The sequence below is a fragment of the Pseudopipra pipra genome, chromosome 6 (genome assembly GCF_036250125.1).
Source record: "Pseudopipra pipra isolate bDixPip1 chromosome 6, bDixPip1.hap1, whole genome shotgun sequence".
Classification (NCBI taxonomy): Eukaryota; Metazoa; Chordata; class Aves; order Passeriformes; family Pipridae; genus Pseudopipra; species Pseudopipra pipra.
The window spans coordinates 58,005,849-58,025,287 of record NC_087554.1 but is presented as its reverse complement, the minus strand read 5'-3'; the positions used below and the strand labels follow the sequence as shown (position 1 = coordinate 58,025,287).

At 41.7% G+C, this 19,439-nt stretch overlaps 1 protein-coding gene across 1 annotated transcript in view; it reads left to right on the top strand.

Annotated features, from left to right (window-relative positions):
• The window catches only part of BRF1 (BRF1 RNA polymerase III transcription initiation factor subunit), a 174,183-nt gene that overhangs the window by 30,123 nt on the left and 124,621 nt on the right, over positions 1-19,439 (top strand). The window contains exon 3 of the mRNA XM_064659373.1: positions 15,532-15,705. Coding sequence (XP_064515443.1) covers positions 15,532-15,705 — 174 coding nt within the window. The remainder of the gene's footprint in view (positions 1-15,531; positions 15,706-19,439) is intronic.

Sequence of the window (19,439 nt, the reverse complement as noted above, 5' to 3'; positions counted from 1 at the left end):
GGCTGCACTTCCTGCCAGGGCTTGTCTCACTTCTCTTTCTTGCTCTGGCCGATGCCTGTAGAAAACTGACTGCTTTGTCTTTTTTCCTTGGTTTCTGTCTCATCACAAAAGAGCACTGGAAGTTGGTGTGAGGGGTGATGATGGGATGGATGGAAGATGTTGGATTTCCTCTTTCGACTGTCTCTGGCAACTTCATCCTCTGATATTTTACCTGAATTGTTACAAAAGAAAAAAGTAGATTTCTTCTAAACACAGAAAGATTGGGAAAATACTCTTACAGAAATAAAAATTATGGAAAGTACAGCTCCGGCTGGTCCAGTTGAATCCAGTCTCCATGCTGAGGGTTTTGTGTGTTCTCTCTGGCTTCTTATCCTACATTTGCTGTGGAGTGAAGAGAGTAAGGCAGACTTTATATGAAAAAGCAGTAAATCACTTAATAGCTCTTAATTTATCATTCCCTCCTCTCTAACTAGCAGCCTCCATTTTAAATGTGAGATGAATCCTCAGTATTTGCTAATCCAAATTCATCCTCATTTTCGAAGGTGAGGATGAAGCTGTCTTCCTATCGTCAGCAAATCAGCAACGGTAAATGTGGGAGATTTTAGAGGGATTGCCTTATTATTCTGAGCCCCATGCAGCTTGCCAAATCCAAGCAGGTGTTAGGTTTGCTTACTTCCCTGGCCATGAAAGCTCTGTGAGCACAGGGAAATAGCTAGAAATAAAATTATTGGATGTCAGCAGAAACTTTGTAAATGATTTCATAGCAGTACTAATGTGGGTGTATAGCTTTGCAAATACAGTCCCTTTCCACCTTAAAAAAATATTTCTATATCTAAAGGTTTCTTCTTTTTGGAAGGTGGGAGGTGGGGAAATAATCAGACATATTTAGCTGCATGAAATCTTTGTTTTTAAGCTTAAGTACAGGGAAAATAATTTACAAGGTCGCTTAGTGATACCGTGGGAAAATGCGTATCTTGAGACTATTCAAAGCCATCTCAAAGTAGATTTAGAAACTATGGTTCCTGACATGCACTAGAAGAAAAAAGTACTGCTTCTAGTGCAAGCTGAATCAGTCCTTGAGTGTGTCAAGAAAGAATACCACTTTTCAAGTGATTTTTGGAACAAATCCAGGGTGCTTGTGAGGTGACGTTTGTTGTCTGAGTGGTCTGTGTTATTCCAGCTGGCCCTATACTAAAAGTTAACTCTTGCTTGCTGCCAGCTTCTTTCCTGAGAGCAAATGGGCATTTCTAGCTTTGGTCAAAATAAAGTTGTTAGACATCCTGTGGATCATAAACATACTTCTGTCTCTTTGTGTTCTCTGTCCATGGTGAGTCCAGCATGCATTGATGGCAGATGGTCTCCTCGAGGGTAGTTTGTACCCTGTTTCATATCTGGGGGAACTGGGAATGGAAATAATGTTCGTTTTGCAGGATTGCAGCAGTGCTCAGATGCTCCTTTTGCCATTGACTGTAGACAGTTTTCCTACTGCATGTGTGGGTAGTTTTGTCCCTCAGCTCTGCTCCTTACTTTTTGATCTGACATGTACAAAAAATTTCATTCCAACATCTTTGCAGTGTTTGATTCCAGCTTTAAGAAGAAAAGGAGGCTTGACGTTGATCAAGGTCTTTGACATAGAGGAAGAAAAAGCTTTGAGATTGTTTTGAATTTCTGAGAAACTCTGATTTGTTGTGCCAGCTAAGTCAAGTTGTGGGATTATGGTGACACTGAATATTAAATACCAAATTTAATATCCTAAGAAAACTTCAGCAGAAGATAAAGAGGAGCATAAAGGAGTGTAATAGGTGACATGGAAGCAAGAATCGAGTTCTTCAGAGGGTACATTTGGAGTGGTTTGTCTCCTCTGCATTGCTCAGCAGAAGTCAAGGGCTGCCACCTGCCTCTGTGGTTCCAAGTGGGGAATTGTGTGTGGTTTTCCCCCTCCTCCAGGCACACTCGCTCACTGTTAAGTCAAGAAGGATCCTTATGTCAGATATCCATTCCTGATTTAATCTGTAGGAAGCATAAAAGGGAGACGACATAATAACAGCCACTTCCAACAAGATGCTGTTGAAGTTTGAGTGCTGTGATTTCAAAATGATAACAGGCACCGTTACCAGAGGGTAAAACTGCAGTGGATTTGGGGCCCTCGGAAATGTTTGGTTGTGCCAAGTTCAGCTTCCCATCTATTAAGAAATGTGAACTCTGGTGTGTCCTGTTGCTATTGTAGCTGCCGGGGCCATGGATGTGTGGAGGTAAGTTTATCTTGCACAAAGACAGGCAGAATTTCATCAGCCTGTCTGCTTTTCCCAACACTCCAGTAAAATGCAAAAGGTAGGAAGGTCCAGATTATAATTGCTTTTCAGAGGGAAAACAGGGTCCTTGAGGTTGATTAATGTAGCAGTAGAACTTCTGAGGCCTTCAGTGAGGAGCTGCTTGTAGCATAAATAGGTCTGAGGCAGGCAGTTGATTGAAGTGTTTGTTTATTTTTGTGGGTCTTAAAAAAGGTCAGTAAATAGAATTTGCTCCATGGACTCTGCTGAAGCAATATGTTAGTTAGGTTTGAGATGATGCTGTTGTTATGTGATTCCTTAGGGCAGCTTCCTTGATTGCAGCTCCACCAAGTCACAGTAAAAAAACCCCCATTTTGGTGTTTATGGCACCTGCCTGATTGAAACTCTGAGGCAGGTAGTGTTTTATAGTCAGCTTATTTAGAAAGAAAGAAAAAAAAAAAAGAAGATTTTTCCAAACGCTGTCACTAATCAGAAAAATGCAATGAAATCGAGACCTGTCTGTAGTCAGACTTGGGCAATATTAAACTCAGATAGATCATTCTCTCAACTGGTCTCAGAACTATTTCTGGGATATGTTGCAATCAATACTCTTTCTTGTGTTGAACATCAGCGTCTGCTCTGTAAGAGCAGTGACGGTATCAGGGGAGAAGAATCCATGTCTCCTTTAATGAGATCCGTTAGGTTGCTGCATGGCAGTCATCACATAAATCCACTGATTTCTGTTTAAGTCTTTAGTCAGTATGTTCTCTGGTAGCTATTTTTCACCATACCATATTACCTAGAGGAAAATGAATTAATAATGCATCTAGTCTTGGATACGTATGTTTAATGGATGATCTCACATCCTATCTTGGAGTCATACTGCACAGAAAAAGCCCTGTTGTAATTGATCTTTGAGGTTCAGCACATGAAGAAGAAAAAATGTAATTGTGCCTGCCTGAAATTTTCTTTAACTACTAAGGACTGGCACACTAGAGGCAAGTGGATCATCTGGAAGAGCAAAGGATGTTGATATCTAAAGATTTGACTATGGACAAAATTCCTCAGACTCTGTTGCATGAACCAGTGTTGAGGGTTTTGGTGGTTTTTTTTCTTTTTTTTTCCCCCTTTTTTTTTTTTTTTTTTTTTGTTTGGTTTTGGTTTTGTTTGTTTGGGTTTTTTTGTTGGGATATGCCCTTAATACAATATTTGATTTAGGAAAACTAGAATGGAGTGATGACTATGGAAAAAAAAAAAAAGAGGTGGGAGCTTGTGTAGGTGGGTCTTTGCTGTACAGGGCTGGCTGGTCTGTCTGACTGACAGTGGGTCTGTGGTGCTCTGCTGCCAAACTGAGCAGGATGAAGGCTGTTGTACCCAGTCAGCAGAGGTGAATCTTAGGGGAGGAAAGAGTTGGTGGGATTTTTTCCCTTGTTCTGTACACTCAGAATACAGAATGATTCTGTTGTGCAAAGCAGCCTCTCTCTTCAGATTACAGTTTTGCAAAAGTCTAAGAACTCCCTTTAACCTAGTAAATCATCTTAGCTCATTTTTCTTATATGGAATCACTCTATATTATGCATTTTTCTTGTGTTCTTCCATTCCTGGATTCATATGGTAAGCAGTGGGAGATTCCACCAGTTCCCTTGGGAGACTATTATGAGGTCCAGTGAGTTTTGTTGTAAGGTCCTGTTAACATAGTGCTTACATTTTCCTTTAATTTCATGTTATTAGTCCTTAGGCATGAACTCATGTTTTTATCTCTTTATGACTTAAACTTCTATCATCTTCCAGAAATCTACTGATCTTGTGCTCTTCTCTTAACAAATTTGGAGAAGGCTGCAAGTTCAGTCTCTGCGTCTTTAAACACCCTCCCCCGATATCCTAGCTGTGCTCTCCATCTTTAATTCTAGGGTGATCAGGGTTCCTGAGGAGGAGAACAAATCCTAGTGCAAATTCCTTCCTGCCAGAACAGTTGCTGATGGATGACATCCCATACGTAAAAAGTAGCCTCATACAAATGGAGGGGATCGCAAGCAAACAGATATTATCCAATGTGTCAAATATTTTCCAAGAGGGCTGCCTTGGCTCTCTGGAAATACATAGTACTGTAATTTTAATTCTTCACTAGAACAGTCTGTACATCTGACTTATATAAATGTTATTGTGTAAAGAAATATAAGGCTGTTCCTGAAATACGTGTATTCTCTCTTCAAACATAAATCCCCTTCCAACTCTAGGCTGAAGCAGATAGCACAAGAGACTGACTTGATAAATAGCATCACTGATTCACTACATTGTTTAGCTGAGATTTGTGGCAACCTTCACTTATGGTCAGTTTAAAAAGGAAGGAAATGCAAGGTTGAGGCTGAAGCCCTCTCCAAAATGTCCTCCATCATCTATGGGCAGTACACAGGTGCAATTACTGGGGCGGTCGTAGCTTTGATCTAAACAGGCCGTTTGTGGTGGTAAAGGAGAGCAGCTCCTGCAGGATCACATTGCTTGCAGCATATCTGTGGCTGATGGACTCAGCTGCCAGGGACAAACTAAGGGCAGAATTTAATTCTTTAGCTGCAGCCTGGATAAAGACTGATGCTGTCTTACCTAACTGCCAGCTTTCTTATCCCTTCTGTATAAAGGAAGAAGTATTTGACCACTCGTCAGCTTCATATAAAAGTACCTTAAATAAGCATTAGCCTAATACAGTCTTTCTTGCTTTTGTAACGGCTCTTTGCCTCTCCCGGCTTTATTTCAATTCTTCTCCCTTTCTGCTTCCATTTTTAGATCATGTTTTATCTCTCATCCCTTTGATTTCTTTAATAACTCCCTCTTTTTCTTCACCTCCTCAACTACTTCTCTCTGCATCCTTTTTCCCTTGATGCCTTCTCGCCATATTTCCATTTTTTGAGATGATTTAAGAAATTTGCCAATTAGATGATATTTATGACATTTTTACTACTGAAATGACAGTGTCATCTTTGCTTGCCCATTGGGTAAGGTCTGGATGGGGAGAGAGTGCACTTTATTATATTTGCATGAAGAACTAGAGGCGAAGGAAAAGAAAGAAAAAAAAAAACCAAAGCCCGAAAAACAAACCCCACAACCAAAATCAGAATTCCAAAGGAGTTTTGGGCTCACAGGCCTTTTTCAGTCCTCAGGAAGCAGCAGAAACCTTAAGTCAAGTAGAGGTTGAGAGCAGAGTGGGTATTAGCCTCTGTCCACAAGGTCCTTCCTGCCTGCACAGTTGGATGATGGAGAGTGGGAAATAACTTACCACAAACAGTTATATTTTTGACAGAACAACTGGCCTTGCAGAGGAGCAGGGCTGAACTCTAGGGGAGGATAATTGTTCTGCACGTGTCTGAGGACAAGTAAATTCTCAGACATATTATAAAAGGTGAGTATTAAAGGTGGACAAGGAAAAGTAGGAAAGTTTCACAGAGATATACAGGGGCCTCTTGGCAGGAAAAGGGAAAGGCTGGGCTGGCTTTTATAGCAGGGAATTTGGATTAAACAGGAAGGAGTTTTTTTGGATTTTTTTAAACAATCCTAGTATGTGTGACCTTATCTAACAGTTGCTGCAGTGCAGCTGAGAAGTGGTAATTGTTCAGCTGCAGTAATTCAGTTACTTCTGCTCTTGTCCCTGTCCCTTGGCCTCAGTGGCAGCTCTGGCCAAGGGATCCCATCAGCTCCTGCGTCCGCCTCGTCCATGTGAAGCACCTCGACTCCCACGGCTCCCGTCTGCTTCCATGGTGTCTGCAAGACTGAAAAATGGCTCCTGTCAGTTTTCACTCTTCTTTGCCTGGTGAGAGCCCAGATCTGCAGGGAAGGCACAAGAACGTGCTGTCAGCGAGCAGATAACACCGCGCTGATTTATATGCTGCTCGCATCTGTAAAGTTTTCCATTGCAGCAGTGGATCCCTTTGTGCTCAGTCTTCATTTTTGTTTTGTTTTAAAGCTTTTGAGAACTTTTACCAATAGGCAGTGGATTTTTTTTTCCTATATTGTACTGTATTAATGAATTTTTCTAGCTGTGTAGATTGATGACAGTTGCTTGTTAGTTAAATGCTTTTTGCTTTGTAAAAGTATGAAATAAGTTCTATCTCTGATAATGCAGGTTTTTAAAACTTTAAAAAAGTGATCTCTTCAAAACTGTCAGATTATGTCATGAGCAAATCTTTTTTTTTTCTTGCAGTGACATAGAAATTATTTTGGGTGGTTAGAGGTAGTGCTTGGATCAGCAGTAATGCTGTCTGACAGCAGAAATGTTCCATTTTTTGTTGTGACAAGAGTAACAATTGGTAATTGATAAGTGTAGGGGAATAAGCTTTACTTGTATATAGATACAGAAAAATCTCTAAGAATAACTGTCATTTAAAATGTAATTTAAAAAAAAATAAAATTGCTGTCCAAATAATACAGAGGAAGATTAAAGCAAGGCCTAACTAGTGGTGCTTTGAGAAGGAAATCTCGCATGTCCAAAAGCTACCAACCACTACCTGAAAGTTCTTGGTATCTTAAATTTTTCTTTCCAATTCCCTTAAAGTCGGACAGGTAAGGATTTTGTCACATTAATCATACATATTCTCACACTTCTTGCCAGTAGTGCAGCTTTCCAGCTGTTTCGACTTTGAAACAGCTGCAAATCTTCTGCGAGTAAAAAAACTCAGTTGACTAAACTTTTGGATACAAAGAAGTCCGTATTTGCTTTCTCCCAAAATTAATCTGAAGCGACCTGAACCATGCTAATATACACATAACTGAGGAGCATGTTAGCATTTGTTTGAACGGCAGTAAGTCAGGCTTTAGTGTAAGCTCGTTTGTATGGGAGGAGCAGCGAGGGCTGGGAGCAGTAGCAGGGAAGCGGGGGGAAGCGTAGGGATAGTGTGTACTTTTCTCTTTGACCCATTTAGTCTGCAGTCTCCCATTTGCTTTAAGTCAATCCACGTGTGCTTGGCCGCTGACAGCATTTCTCCTCACCCCAGCCACATTCTGCTGCCGGTAGGGCTTGAGAGGCTGCGTGTTGAGTTATAGGAGGGAACTGGTCCAAATGGAAATTTAACTTTTTTTGTTGTTTGGATTGATTTTCAGCAGAGCAAACTCCCTCATCTGTATCCGCATGTGGCCATGTAAATGTCGAGTTGGAGGTGGGAACGCTGTCTGCAGGAACAGCTTGGGCTTTAGCTTGACTTAAAACAGTCGTGATCCAATTCCTTCAGATGCTGGTGAATCAACAGATTTGTGGGGTTTTCTTGCTTTTGTTTTTTTTTAATGTCAGCATCGGCTGTGGTTTTCCAGCATGACATCAGAAGTGAAGTTCAGTAAGGACTTTATGAGCAAGCAGTTCTTTAGCTGTGCTAAAAAGAATAATTGAGCAGGGCTAAGAAACAAGCAAGCTGCTGTATTAAGGATGATGGGGAGGGAAAGAAAGGTTAGGTGCAGCCCCTGAATAAACTGTATGGCATCAAGTCTGTTGCTGAAGTGGGAGTAGCAGTCAGATGGATAATGGGAAATGCCACCTGTGAGGGAAGCAGAATTCCAGGAACTGAACGCAGAAAGTCAGAGGAACCGCTTACGATGCCAAATTTTTTCAGACTGGGTAAGACAAATTAATTCAAATGGCCAGTTGCTGTATATGATAAGAGGCTGTCCATGTGGGAGTGGTATCATAGGATTGGAGAATGGAAAACAAGCCTGAGGAGGGGGATGGGGGAAGTTATGTGGGCGCTTTGCAGGCCTGCTTTGGCATTAATTAATACCAGGGCCAATTTTGAGGGAACGAGTACTTAAAGAAGTAGGGGTAAGTGCTGAGAAGAGATGTTAACAGCAGATTTTCTAGGTGAAAGAAAAGTAACTTAGTATCAAATATTTAAGAAGTGGTTGGAGCAGTGACCACTATCTGAATTTTTAAGCCATTAATCTTAAAGATGCATGGTCGCTCTCTGTAGCTGAATGGGTGGATGAGCCTTTGACATGCAATGGAACAGCTCTACAAGGAGAGACAGGGAGCTGCACCTGGTAGATGGGGCGCTCTCATGGGAGGCAAAATGGATGGGTTGGATTGTTGTCAACAGGCAGAGAAATTGAATACAGGTCTCTGCACTGAGATAGTCTGGGTCTGGCCCTGCAGAGATAAAGTGGAGGCATCAATCCTTCAGTAAATAGGTCTGGATTAAGTCATCTTTATTTCACAAGGTTATTTTTAAGACGGATCAGTTTACTGGTTTGGTTTTCTGTCCATCGCCACAAACAAAAGTTGTGCTGGCGCAGCTGGTGGAATATCACAGGAAAAGGGCCTGGAACAGTTTTATTCTGCTGAGATAGCAGGAACAGAGTGTACCCTTGGGCAGTCTCTGGAGCAGGTCTGCCAGGTGACACAGGCACCGGGATGCATCAGTTGGAGAGGGGCCAAGTGTTCACGGGCTCCAGGTTGCTCAGCCTCGGGACTGGCACATCCCATGGAGGAACAAGGGTGTTCTTGTGTGGAAGAGCCAGTCTGGGCTCTGGGGGAGCCCAGAGTCTGGGGACGTGGGGTGCACCCACAACTAGATGGTGGCAAGATAGGGATTTGGAGCCAGGCTGAAGTTAGGCAGAGCCTGGGCGTGAGGCCAGCACGTTCATCACTTTCCTCATGGGCAATTAGGTGTTACTGGGAATAACTCTTAGCTATCCTTGATAAAATTTAAGTTGTTATTGTGCTGGCTCAGCACTGCTGCAATGTCCTGCTGTGCTGCTACTTTTACTGTTCGTTGGCCTTTTTCCTTACAGGCTCGCAGGGATAAAGCTACTCCTTGCTCCCGGTATTGTGTGTGTGGCTGGAAATGCTCAGTGTGATCCCTGCAGCCATCGCCTCGCTTCCCTTCCTGCCTCCCCACATCACTTGGGCTTTAAATGTTTTCTTGTCTTTGATCATGGGACTCTGCCCTTGATTAGGCTGCTGGGACCAGCCTTCCTAAGAGTAGCTCCACTGATGCTCCTGGACTTTCCCTGTTGTGCCTTTGTTTGTTTGTTTTACTGATTTGTAATACAAATAACATAGAAGCCTGGCATGGAGCAAAGAGCAGGAAATTCATTCAGGCTTTGAGCTGGGACTTGCTGAAATTGAAAGATGTGACAAAGAATGCAGGGATGCTCACATATAAAAACTGCTCTTTTTCCCCTTTTTCAGGAGTTCTTTTGGGTAGCTTTTTCAAAGAAAGAAAAGGACTGAAAACCCAAATGAAGAATAAAATCTGCACATAAAATTCAGTTGGTAAAGTAATTCAAATGCTGGAAATAAATACCCAAGTGAAAACCATCCAAAATGTTTCCTTTAATAGAATCTAGTGTTTGTTACCATAACAATCCTTTTTGCAAAAAAAGGATTAGTGCTGTTAACATGACTCTGTTCCCCGTTTCAGGTAGCGCTTGTTTCCAGGGCCCCTCGAGCAAATCGCAGAAAGGGGTGAAAATCCATATGCCTGGGTTTTGATGATGCAGTTTAGTATCATAATAGCAATTCATTTAAGTTCTGGCTGTGTACTGCCTGTTATTCCCCTAGAAACTAATGCTCTGTACCGACAATGCTGCTATGAAATAGCAGCGTCACAGTCTCTGTCAGGCTGAGGGAAGGGCTGCAGATGAGCAGGCAGAAGCCAGATAAGAGTAGCACAGAGCTGTAGCTGCTTAACATTACTGACTTTTAAGGGATCCAATAAAAAGGTATGATTCCTCTTCCATAGGGGAAAAGAACGAGATGTTTCTGTAGTAACGAGATCATAAAAGAAAGAAAATTGCTCATAAAGAATGGGTCTGATTTTCCCTCTTTTTCTGTTTTGCTTCTATTATAACTTTAGCTGCAGTTTTGCTATCAACTGCCTCTTGTGTAAGCATTTAATGTTACCAAGGTATTCTGCAAATCTATTTTCGTGACAGTGATTTCTGGCCTACACATTTTGTTTTGTAAATAACCACTGTTTCCTCTGTCAAAAGAATGGAAATTATCTGAAATAAAAGGATAGTAGCGTTCAGTGGTCCTATCTGAACTTGTCACTTCAGGTCTGTTGTGCCAGTTCAAAGCAGCGAGGTTGGCATCAGATGAGAAGATGATGGTGTTTCTTTCAGCACGCTGGGAATAGATGGGTAGAAACACTTTTTTTTTTTTTAGTAGGCTTGGAACTAAAAGCTGAAAAGGGCCTTTTGTTTTTTGATGCAGATTCAGGAGCGTGATAAACTTTACTACTTGGTAGCCTGGGAACTTGAATTTGTGTGTTGCTTACAGAAATACAAGCTTCTCTCTCTCTCTTTCTTTCTCTCTCACTTCTCCCCCTGCCTCCCCCTCCACCCCGATGGTATGATGAGCCTTTGAGAAATAAATGGGAATTGCGTGGTGTGTGTTCTGTACGTCACAAAATGTCTATAGTTTCTAGACTTTTATTCTTATGCTCTTTAAAGAAGAATTTATTACTGTTTTACTGGTGAGAGAAGGGGGAGAACTTTTGAAACCTCGCTGCTGAGCTTGTCCTGCCTTTTTAAACAGACACTGTTCCTTGTCCTTTTCCCAGAGACACTTAGACACCACTTTAATGCCATCACTAAATTGCAAGGCACCGTGAAGTGTAAGCTTTGACCTTAAAGGTGCTATTTCCTGTGGTTTAAAAAAAGAATCCCATGATCTGTCAAAAACCTTTAAGGCCCAAAAAGAGGCAACTCATATTGCAAGTTACTAATAAAAGATGCACCTAGTAAGAGATTTGTTTTATCCCTGTATATTTTGTCTTATTTGTTGTACTTTTGCATAGCAGCTTGGAAAAAAATGCAATACCTAGTTCTGGCTGTTCCACACGATGATATTCCTTTTTAGTACTGAGAGAGTAGCTGCAAGGTTTTACAGCAGCGTCACATCCAAACTTTTTTAAAAGCTGTTCTACTGGGTGAAATGGATAAGGAAGTCAGGAAACCGTGCTCCTGAGTGTTCTATAACCCAAAGCATGGCAGGGTTTAAAGGTGTGTTCTTCTCTGTGCAGTAGAAGTTCATTGCAGTTTGTAACACTGCGATGGAATCTGGTGAAAAGCGAGTGGAGCAGATTGCTAATAAATTGCATTGTAATGCTGGATATTCCTGCTGTTTCGGCTGAGATCATGGGATCATAAGGCTTGTTGCACCCTTGCAGTGAGCTGGACCAGCTCCCTGCTCACTGGCACCATATGGTCAGACTGGCAGTGAGGGCATCAGCCGGCCGTGGGGGCTGGTTGGAGCCACACTGGTCATCAGAGCAAAGGCTGGAGGCAGTCAGGAGATAAACAGCAAGTGGAAGGTTATGAAATGCCACCCAGCTAGCGAGGAGCAGTGGGAGTGGGAGGACGTTCAAGGGCTGATCGACATAATGCAGTGCTGTAGGTCTGCTGGAGGGAATTGCTCATCTTCCCAGCCCTGGAGCTTGCAGCTGCTCGGCAGCTCCTCCCTGCACTGACCCCAGTGCTGGGGAGCAGCATCCCAATGCTTAGCAAGGTTTTTGGAAGTTACAAGGACTTCTCATGTTCAGGACTGGCAGTATGAATGAATATTTGGTCTCTGTTCATGTTTGTCAACATAACTGGAGCACTGGATAGATTTGTTTTGATCAGTTGTTTTCGTAAGCCCAGTTCCTCTGTGTATGAACAGCTGCCCTTCAGATACCAGATTAAATCACTGTACTTATAGTTAAAGAAAATACTATGGAGATGAGTTTTTCAGACCCGGAAATGTCAGATTGGTGAGATTGGCAGAAAAGGTGGGAAGTCACAGAATTACATACTTTTGGGTGTCACCTGACTGGGATGAGGGCAATCTATAGTGGTTTGGTGCCATTCTGCAACACTGGGGTGACGGCCATCTAGCTGATACCTGCCTTTTCTTGGACTCTGTGAAGTAGCTTCCTGAATTTGGAAGGGAACCACTAGGAGTGCAAGGTATCTCGTGTTCTCTGTGGAGAAATCTGGAGGCATGATTGCTAATGCTAACTTTTCCAGCTATTTTTTGTCAGTGTTACATAAGATACCAGAAAAATAGAATTTCGGTGTCATGTTAAATTCGGGGGGTGGAGGTGGTGATGGGAAAACAACAAAGCTTTTGATCTTTCTTTAGTAAATAGGAGACTGGTTACAGAATGTAAATGTTTATCTTAGATGATGCTGTAAGCAGTACATTTCTTTCTCTCTACTCACAGATGAGGACAGAACCAAGTTAGTCATCAATATGCACATAATTTTTAGGATGCTTCTTGTCCTGCATGAAGTTGTTCATTTTGGGAATAAGCAGCAGTGTAACAGTTGTCTTCTTTTTCCATGGACTGTATCACTGACATAATACCACAGAGCAGCTTGAGGGAGTCCTAGCACAGAGAATTAAAGCCTTCACTGGTCTGCTGAGGGCTGAGTAAAACACTGTAAGAAGTAGCATTTCCTAAGTGGACAAGTACCCTTCTGTGCTCTTAGATCTCTTTTGTCAGTAGGCAATGACTGGTCAGCCCTAAAGTAATTCTATTTTAAAATATTGATGGTGGATGACGAGCTCAGCTAAAAATGCATAGATTACTCAAACAAGCATACTGTTTACTTAGGATGAATTATGATGAATTAATTATTAATTATATTTCAACATCTGAAATTAAGAAAAGGCTAAATACTCAGAATATTAATGGTAGCTTGGGGATGGGACCAACTCAGTGGTGAAAATAGCTTATGAAAGATATGAATTTCAAGTGTCTTCCCTTTTTTCCTCTTATGGTATGCTCTTTGTTTCTGAAGTGCCCTTTGAGGTGGAGCCCTGAATGAGAGCAGTGTTCTGGGAGAGGGATTACCTGGTAATGTGAATGGGCCAGGGGAATGCTGGGGAAGAAAGCTCGTGGATGGTTGTCCTGTTCTTACTCTGCATCTCCAGCTCATTGGGCTGTTCTCCTGTGTGCACCAAGAGCCACATCAGCTGCTGCTGTGCTGGTGGCCTGGGAAGCTTCCTCATGTCTCTTCTTGTTTGGTGGCCTGTGCCAACCTGGTCCTTGTGGAGCCAGGTGGGCGTTGCATCCCGGTTCCATCTTTAGCCCAAGAAGCATTCAGGAGTGCGTGTGGCTCTTCCTTGGCGTAGGAGCCACTCTTCTATTTATGTTTTTTCAAAAGCTTTACTTAAATACAAAATTTGGACAACACTTGAAACTGCTGAAATTGTTTCTCGTTATCATCTGCCTTTGTGATTTTTGGGACACTGAATTAAACCATCTTACTTGAAGGGAATGCTGTGTACTGGCTGCTCCAGAGATTCCAATCTGGATCTCTCTATGGCTGAGAGCGAGACACATAGGCATGTCTGTTTATTTTTTTGAATGGTTGTACATCTGCATGTAGTGCCTGAAATCTACAGATGGCTGTTCTTGGCGTCTCCATCTCAGCAACCATGCATAGCAAAATACAACCAGATAAAATACGATAAGAGGATAATAGGATAAAACCAGGTAAAATAGCTCAGATGATGAGAAGAGGTGATTTTCCATAGCCTCCCTGATGCATGCTGGCCTCTGGGGTGGACTTCTTTGGGAAGTGGTTGATCAGGGAAGCTGCTTTGCTGCCACTGCAAAATGAGTTTTTATTTAGTACTCAAGTGCAATTTTTTTCACCCAAATGAGTACAAACTGATTCTTTCTCAGGGACAGAAGAAACAGCATACAGGTTGAGAAATGAAATAAAATTCAGGGGAGGGCAGGTGCTGGTTAGTATCTTAGTTTTAAGAAGGTGTAGTATTTATATTTGAGGCTGGTGAGTGCCAGTCCAGAGCCTGCTGATGGCAATGGAAAAACTATTCACCTAATGGGCTTTGGATTACTCTTGAGTAGCTTATTGTGCCCACACCTCCCTTGGAGAGTGGTATATCCTTCCTCTGCTCTTACATCTTCATACAAATATGTTACACCTGGTTGACCAACGTGCCTTAAAAGAGATCTCAGTGGTGAGTGTGCTGATTTCCACGTGTGCAGGAAGGAGAAGCTGTTCCTTTGTGGCAGCTCCTGTTTGGCCAGAATCCTGCTGACCCCGGCTGCCTGGCTGGAGTCACTCCTTATTAAAGCTGCCTTGAAGCCGCGTCTTTGGCAAGAGGTTGTTTGGAGGTGAAGCATTTTTACCGTGTTATTAGTGATGAAGATGTAGGGATTTGCATGAAATTAAGATGTGTGGTCTGTGCTGGGGCTGGTGGTGTTCTGGTAAGCATCCTGTGGTTGCCATTGCTTTCTGTGAGTGGTGGTGGCTGAGGGCACAGCAGGCATCGTGCCCCCTTCCGCAGAGCTGCTCATGACATCTCTGAAGGGAACAGATGAGTGTTTCCTGTGAATACACGTGCAGAAACATCTGCCCGGCACATTGAATTAAAGGATTTTTCTTGATGTGCTGTCTGACCCCGTATGCTGAGGAACTTGAGTGCTCTGTTTTCCTCATGACTTCCCCCATCTTTTTCTTAAGCTGTCTTTTCGGCACACTCTTCCCGAAGCTGGAGCTGGACCTTGCTTCCCGCATCTGTCCCAGCAGCTGGACCACTTCCTGCCATGAATCATCCAAAACACACTTTTTGCTTTTTATTGTTTTATTTAAGGGTGAAGGCACATTTGTTCTCCCGAAGCCACAAGCTAATCGAAGTAGTCTGGCAGCCAAGCCTTAAATGAAGGCTGGGGTGCGAAAGTGTTCAGAGGGAGGAAGTGCCCCCCATCAATGGGGATCACGGGCAACCTTTCCTTGTGGAAACAGAGCTCCTTTCCTTGTGGGCTTGGGTTGTGGTCAGAGGAACAGCAAACTCCATCACTTCTTGGAGAGCTGCAGCAAAGCATCTTCTCTATTTGCAGAGGTCACGCTGGGACCTCTGGCTTTTGGAAGTTCATTGCTTCAGCCAAACAAGTGCTAATTGTCAAATGATGTTAAGGGAGGGGTTCATAATCTTTTGTCTGAGAAGTCTTGGCTATGGTTTGGATCCTCTCTGGGATTGATGTTTGTGGCTTAGTTTTCCAGGGCTCATTGACTGCATGTGTTTCAAGTCTAGCAGTCCAAAACAAGGCTTTTTTTTGTTTGTTTTTGTCTTGAGGAGCTGAGGCTGAATAGTTCCTGAAGCTTGAGAGCTCATTGTATTTCACACAGAGATGGAATCCGAAATCCTCCTCTTAAGTTTTGTCTTTAAAAAAAAAACCCAAAACGAACCACCAAGAGACTCCAACCCAAAAGCACATTAACTGCACAGTTGTTAAGCTTTTCTTTTCCTTGTTAATTTTTCTAGGGAAACGTCAGATTCACCACCTGGGAAACCAGCTTCAACTCAATCAGCACTGTCTGGATACCGCCTTTAATTTTTTCAAGATGGCTGTGAGCAAACACCTAACCCGGGGGAGGAAGATGACCCACGTAATTGCTGCGTGTCTCTACCTGGTGTGTAGGACAGAAGGAACTCCTCGTATCCTTTCACATTTATAAAACATAAAGGACATAATTTTAGCAAGTCAGCTATCCCAGTTGGACCTTGTTTCAAAATGTGAAGAGGTAAGTGTTTAAGAGCTAACTTGATCACTGCTGGTTTTGTACAATGAAGTGAATGGGAGTGTTTCCTGTGGTTCAAGTACATTTGTTCCCTTTCTAAAAGTACAATACTTAGTATTTAATGCTATAAATGTCACTCTGACTCCCTTCAATAACTCTAAATTTCTTCTTTTTCAACATTTTCTTCAAGTATAAAATTGCACTTTCCCTGTGCTTTGCTTGGAATTATTATTTGTGGACTATTTTTTTGTTTATTTTGTTTTTCTTTTAAAACCAAATGACAGTCAACCCCAAACATCCTGCAGTGCCAACATCAAAGAACAGAATAGAGTTTCAGTGGTTTTCCATCAACATATTTGGATTTCCTTCTTTTAATACTTAAAGGAAAGACTTAGAGGTATCACTTCTGTTTTAGAGATGTCTGATAAATTCTGAAATTTGCTCAAAGGTCATACAGGAAATCAGTGGCTGAAAGTGGAACTGCACACAGGGCAGATTTGCAGCTGAGTACTCCTTGCTCTGCCATCCCTATTTTTGTCCTGGAGAACTTCATTAAAATCCATATAAGCTTTAAATACTGATGAGCATCCAAATTAATTTGTTTTATATATTTTTATTTCTTTTATGTTGTGTTTCAGTTCCTGGAATTCAGGGTTTAGTAGCAAATAATTACTTCTGTTGGATGTGGCTCTGGGTGACCAGGTCTAGTGGAAGGTGTCCCTGCCCATGGCAGAGGATTTGGAATGAGATGATCTTTAAGGTCCCTTTGAACCTGAACCATTCTATCATTTTATCATTCTGTGATAAATATTCTCTGAAAAATATTCTATGATTCTATGTTATTTTAGTTATTTTCTACTTTAAAGCAGTATGTGCATATCATCAGTATTCTATTTGATTTGATGCTTTTTCTAGATTGCTGCTCTCATTCTACATTTTTGCAGTTGGACAGCTTAGCTTTCCTTTTAAGACTGAGATGATTTTTTGGTTGTTTCAAAAACTGTGTTCAATATTCTATAATTGGTGCTTTCTGATAGTGTCGTGGTCATTGCATTTGGGTGCTTAAAAAAATGCGGTTTTGCTGGAATAATGGAATTAAAAGGAAGGTTTGCCTGTTACCCTGGTCTTTCCTGATGTAAAGTCTCTGTGTGAGTTTTGAACAGTAGCACTCCATCATTACCATAAAGACAGTGTCGATTTTAAAGTATTGCAAATATTTTGGTAATACATTTTTCAGATAACTACCTGAAAGAGGATAGGTTTAGATTAGGTATTAGGAATAAATTCTTTACTGTGAGAGTGGTGAGGCACTGGCACAGGTTGCCCAGAGAAGCTGTGGATGCCCCATCCCTGGAAGTGTTCAAGGCCAGGTTGGATGGGGCTTTGAGCAGCCTGGTCTAATGGAAGGTGTCCCTGCCCGTGGCAGGGGGGTTGGAACGGGATGATCTTTAAGGTCCCTTTCATGTTCCGATTTATTTTTTTTATACCCATGTCACATTTTTATAGTAATTTATTTACAGTTGTCATTTGATATTACTGAATGATAGCCCAGCCATAATATGCAAATCCATTTCTTCCCACTGATAGTGATAAAACAGCATTTGAAGCAGTGCAGGCTGTAAGAGGCAGATAGGTACCCTGTAATGCGCAGCCATCTGTGCAGCAAGTGTGGCTGACGTTTCTAGCAAACAAAACAAAACCTATTTGATTGGTTTTTGTCCTTCTTTTAAGTATTTCAGCATGTATCTAAGTTATGTGCAAGATGTACTGTCTGGTTGACACTTCATAAATACCTAAATTAATTTCCCAGGTTTCTTTGTTAAATGGAGGTAATATCCTGTGTGATACTTCACGTGAAATACGAGGAGTAAAGTGCGAATAAGACTGCAAAGACAAGCTCTGTCTTTCTATATGAGTATCACAAAGTACTCCACCCTCACTTGCATGGTTACTGTGCTGCCTGGGAATCAAGATGTTGAAGTGCATGACCATATGGCTCAATTTTTTTAGTGTTTACTTTTTAAAAAATCCATTAGATAAACTTAATTTTGTAGCTGATATTAAGAATTTAACCATGTCCCTTTGAGAGAGGGAGTTGATTCAGCCTCTGCCTGTGTTCAGCTGCGGGTTTGGGGTTTTTTGGTTTGTTTTCTATCAGTATTTAAAGTTCAGTGTAGTTTGAAAAACAAACCCCAAACAACTTACAGACTCTTGAACACTGAAATATAAGTTCCTTTTTCTGGTATCTTATCCTTTCATGAGAAACTTGAAAACCTGAGGGCTACAGATTCACGTTGCTGACTTTTGAGATTAGAATACATTCGAGGCTCCGTAGATTAACTATGATGATCATTATCAGCGTGTTATATTTGGTCCCAGCTTAATTCTGTCAATAAAGACATGTACTACAGGAGGCAGGGGCCACCCCAGGGCCTTTGGGGCAGAGGGACCCAGAGCAGGTGTAGAGGACAGGCACGTGACAAAGTGCTTTAACAAGAATGAAGATGCTTGTTCAAAGTGATAAACTTGCCATTGGTTTTGGTCTTGTGGAGGAGCTTCCAAAGAGGGCTTGAAAAGAGGAGCAATGCACTGTATAACACTGTACCAAGGATGTGCAGTATTTGTAACAGTTGAAGATTTATATGGACTGCTCAGTAGATTTCCTGAGTTTAAAGTATTCCTTGTCATTGTGTTTGTTCTAGAACTCTAACAAAGAAATTAGTGAGAAATTTAGAAAAGGAGGTTAAAGGCTGAAGATTGGAAAATATATTTTAGAGGAAAGAGGTGACATGGAAGAAATGGCAAAGGGCAGCAGCATCCTCAGAGCTCAGAGGCAGCTCACAGGCTTTGGGTGGCCCAGATAAATTGACAGAGTGGCTTGGGAGTCAGAGAGGCAAGAGCTGTAACCTGGGAACAAGTTAGTCTCTGAAATAGAAGACATCATGTTTCTTAAAAACCAGTATGGTAGAGGGAGCAAAGAATGTATGTGGCCTGGGGAGGTGCAGTGGGATGTAGTCAGGGACCAAAGTGGCAGGAGTTGTTGTATTCTTGTGGCAGAACCGAAGGAGTGGGAAGCATTTCCAGAGGGAAAACAGAATTTAATTGTGTCTGCAAGTTCAGTTGGAGGGAGTGGAATGTATTTATCTGACGTGATTATCTGCTTATTCTTCTTTTTTTTCATAATGTGCATGTCGCCAGCCGGCCTCTGTGAAAATGTGAGGAATATTGTAGCCAAGTCTACTGGTGCAGTATGAATTATGCCTGAATAAACCTCAGCCTGAAATAGGAAAACATTATGTTCTCCTTGGTTCTTATGCGTTATTTAATTAATGCAAAAATGCAAAATATTCTGGTAACGCAAATTTTTTTGATCTGAAAAAGTGGTTCTGGAACTTAAAGAGACCATAAAAGTTGGTTTGTCCAAAGTGCGTCTTTTACTTACAGACCGTTAGAAAGTTTTATATCTGTTATTTGAGATGTGAATTGATTTATATCAGTTTATGGTTTTTATTAGTTTATGTGACACAAAACCCCACAATGCAGCAACTTTGGCATAGCTTTTCATTTGCCTTCTTATATTACTTGTCAGTGTTAATGGTTTCGAGGGAGAACGGCTTACAAACCATTAGGTGAACTGGGGAGGTGTTCCAT